The sequence below is a fragment of the Monoraphidium neglectum genome (assembly GCF_000611645.1).
Source record: "Monoraphidium neglectum strain SAG 48.87 unplaced genomic scaffold scaffold03159, whole genome shotgun sequence".
Lineage (NCBI taxonomy): Eukaryota > Viridiplantae > Chlorophyta > Chlorophyceae > Sphaeropleales > Selenastraceae > Monoraphidium > Monoraphidium neglectum.
Genome location: NW_014010469.1, coordinates 808 through 4,554, shown reverse-complemented (window position 1 = coordinate 4,554; position 3,747 = coordinate 808). Strand labels below are relative to the sequence as shown.

Genomic DNA, 3,747 nt, shown 5'->3' with positions numbered 1-3,747 from the left:
CTCTGACACCGCGGGGTTGCTACGAAGCCCTCACGGGGCCAGGTTAGTGGCTGACAGTCGCGTTGGGCCACTCGGTGTGCTGACCTGCAAGTAGGGGCGCTGAACCAAGCCCTACGTCCGTGGAAGGCCATTTTACGAATCACATAGGTTGCCAATCATTAAGTTGCGCGCGTACAGGCCGCCTTTTGCAGCCTGGAGCCCAGCTTTCTGCGCTAATGCGCAGTGCTGGTGTGCGCCCGGCTCTGCACCGCGCGTGCAGGCGGGCGCAGCACTAGCCCCTGCGCTCGATCCGCTGCCCCACACCTGCACGCGCAGAGGGCGCGTCAATATTCCGCGTCGAGTCGCGCGCGCCATGCGGCGGCGGCGGCGGCGGCGGCCCTTGGCTGGAGGAAGTGACCTTCGCGGCCCCCATGCGGGTGTTGTTTTGGAAGACCCTCGCTCGCATGTGCGTGCGCCAGCGGCTAGACACCTGCGACGACGACCACGTGGCAGTGACCTTTGAGCTGGTGCACTCGGTGAGTGCCGAGTGCGCACACGGCCCCTCAGTGGCGGCAGTGGCGCGCGGACTGCCGCAGCGGCGACGCGGTGCCGGCCGGGCTGTTCGCCCCATTGGCCGCTCCTTGCCTGCGTATGGCGGAGCGGCCGACACGCCAGCCCTCCCACACCGTGAGCGCCCCCTGCCGCCGCCCGTCGCGCCGCCTGCCCCTCTTCTCCCCCTATTCAGGACCTCGTCTCCAGGCTGCACGGAAGCTGGGCCTTCCGATTGGAGCAGCCCGTCGAAACCGACGCCAGCGACTCGCGGCCGCTCACGCAAGTGCACTACCGCTTCGCGATGTGGCCGAAAGGTGCGGAGCCCCTATACAGCCCACCGCCTCGCGCCCCCTCGACCGCCATTTCGACGAATCGGCCCCGCCCCGGCCGTCGGCAGCTGCCCTCACGCGCCGCGCCCGCCCCGCTTGCACGCGTCCAGGCGTGCCGTACGCGCTGCAGTGCCTGCCGGGGCTGATGGACGCGGTGCGGGCGGCGGTGGCGCGGGAGGCGGTGCAGCTTTTGGACAAACTGGCTTTCGTGGCTGAGCAGGTGCGGCGCTGGTCGGCTTTATGTGTGTGTGTGTGTGCGTGCGTGCGTGCGTGCGTGCGTTCGATATGGCTCGGCCTGGTGCTTGCTTGCTCGCATGTAATGTGCGGAGCAAGTGCGGGGCTGGGCGGCTTTGTGTGTGCGTGTGCGTGTGTGTGTGTGTGTGTGTGCGTGCATGCGTGTGTTTTGTGTGCGTGCGTGCGTGTGTGTGTTTTGTGTGTGTGTGTGTGCATGCGTGTGTGGGTTTTGTGTGTGTGTGCGTGCGTGTTGAGTGTGTGTGTGTGTGAGTGTGTGTGTGTGTGTGTGCGCGTGTGGGGCACGCGTGTGTGTGTTGCGCGCGTGTGTGTATGTGTGTGGGCGCGCACGTGTGTGCGCATGTGCATGTGTGTGCGCGCGTGTGCATGTGTATGGAGGCTGCCTCGCCGGTGTGCTCCATGAGCCTGACTTGGCCTGACCGTTGCGTGCTCGCATGACAGACAAATGCGCAGCGCTGGTTCTTGCCGCTGGGTTCAGACAGGAGGGTCCCCTCGGGCAGAGCGGCCGCGCACGCGACGCACACGTACGCACGCGCACACCCAAGCACACGCGCACACGCTCCCTGCCAGCATGTGTCACCCATTCCCCCCTCGTCCCACCAGGTCACCCACCCTGGCGTTTCAGTAGCAGCGGCCCTCCAAACGGCAGCCAGGGAGGTCGACCGCGCGGGGTCGTTCAAGCTGCTGCAGCAGGCGCGCGTCGCGCCCTGCGGGCCCCAGGATGACGCCGACCAGCAGCAGCAGCAGCAGCAGCAGCAGCAGCAGCAGCAGCAGCACCAGCAGCGGTGGCAGGCCGCCGGCGTCAGCACGCACGGCGGCCTCGACGCGTGCGCCCGCGGCGCGGCGGCGGCGGCGGCAGCAGTGGCGGCGGAGAGCGAGGGCTACCTCAGTGATTCGGAGGCGGGCGGCGGCGGCAGCAGCTGCGTCAGCACGAGCAGCGGCAGTCGCGGGGTCGGCGGCCCGCGGGCCTCTGAGGATGGCAGCTGCAGCTGGGGCGGCGCCAGCGTGGGCGAGGACGACGGGGCGGCCGGGGACAAGGCAGCGGCCAGGGACCAGGCCAGCGGCGCTGGAAAGGCGCCGCTGTCCTGCAAGGCGGCGGGCTGAGCCTCTCCCGCGGTTTGATCGGCGCGGCATCATCTGCTGCAAGCAGCAGAGCGCGGTTGCCGAGGCGACGCGCGAAGCGGCTGGCGCCGCACACAAAGCGGCCCGGGGGCGGCCGCACGCTGCGCGATCTTTGCTCTCTCTCGCGTGCTCGCGCCGCTTTTTGTCGATGTATCACCACCCGACCTCACCCCTTCCCCTCAATTGCTGCGGCACCCGCCGCGCTCGGAGGGAATATCTCATTTTGACTCTCCAATTCAGGAGGCGTGCGCGCTCTGTCACCTCACTCCCGGCCCGCCTGCCCCCATGACGCCTGTGGTCACTGCGTGGGGAGTGTGCATTGCCTCCCCTCGGGGACCAGGAACCAACCTATCCACACCCTCTAAGGTTTTGTGACTCGCTGCTGACACATTGTGACGTCATTCCTAATAAAGACCATTGACCATGCTCTCCCCGGGCCGGCTCCCCAGCCGGCCTGCAGGCGGGCCCAGGAGTGAGCGCCCGGCCGGCCGCCTCGGCCGCAGCGGGGGCGCGGCAGCAGCGCCGGCGCGGGCAACGGCGCACTCTTTGATGTATTAGAACCTCGGATGCCCCCCAAAACGCGCACTCCTCACAATTCCGCACAGCGCCGCGGGCTCGACCTGCACGTGCGACGCACCCGCGCACAGCACTAAACCGCGACACAGATCTGTTGATTCGGAAGGTCAAAGGTCACATTGATCTATCGTTCCGGGGACTCAGACGTGCTGATGCATCAGTGCCCCTGATGACCCGGCGCGCGCAGGGCCCACCCTTCGGCCCAGGCTTAAGTTTCATCGCCCCCGGCACTTGGGCCTTCCACGGCGCGCAGGCATGCGCGCCGCAGCGAGCTCGGCGCACGCGCCCCACAGTCGAACCCGGCTCGCCCGCGCCGCAGCAACGGGCACAAATTGTGCGCGTCGCGTCAGCTCGGGGCGTCGGGCGCGGCCCCACCGCAGGGACTGCCTAGGCGCCGCCGGCCGCTCTGGGCGGCGCAGTTTCATGTGCTGCTTATTGTGTCTGCAGGCTTCCGCACCCGCTTTTATCCACCAGAGGTCAGCCGCGCCACGCGGCTGGGCGAGCCCCTGCCGTCCGCCCCGCACGCGCACGCGCACACACACACACGCGCACGCTCGCGCTGTGGCGCGTCCGCGCCGCAGCTCCCAGCTGCGGCGCTCTCAGCTGCGGCGCCCTAAAGCCAGAGGCGGCGCTGCAGGGCTCGCACAACCCCTGCGCATTCTTGGGAGAAACGGCTCGCAGGAGCGCCTCGCGCCGCGCGCCGACCCGTGGCGCGCGCCGACGGCACCCGGCCGCGCTGCTGCGGTCGCGCCCGGGCCGCATGACGCGCAGTGTAACGCCGCAGCCCGTTTGCAGCTGCTGACGAGGATTGGGTGTGCAGTGGGAGGCTCAGGGTTCAGGGTGCAGGGTGAAACCTGGCTGCGGCGGGCTGGATGGTGTGACCAGCGAACTGCGGGGAAGGCCACCAGCCGCCGCCGCCGCCCGGGTAACAGTGCAG

General features: G+C 68.9%; 1 protein-coding gene across 1 annotated transcript; it reads left to right on the top strand.

The window, feature by feature from the left end:
* Nucleotides 1-443: 443 nt before the first annotated feature.
* Nucleotides 444-2,216, top strand: MNEG_12275 (hypothetical protein; the record flags this gene model as incomplete). Its single annotated transcript, XM_014039253.1, has 4 exons — nt 444-515; nt 725-845; nt 971-1,080; nt 1,716-2,216. 4 exons carry the CDS (start codon nt 444-446, stop codon nt 2,214-2,216), a joined length of 804 nt encoding a protein of 267 aa, XP_013894707.1.
* Nucleotides 2,217-3,747: the final 1,531 nt, after the last annotated feature.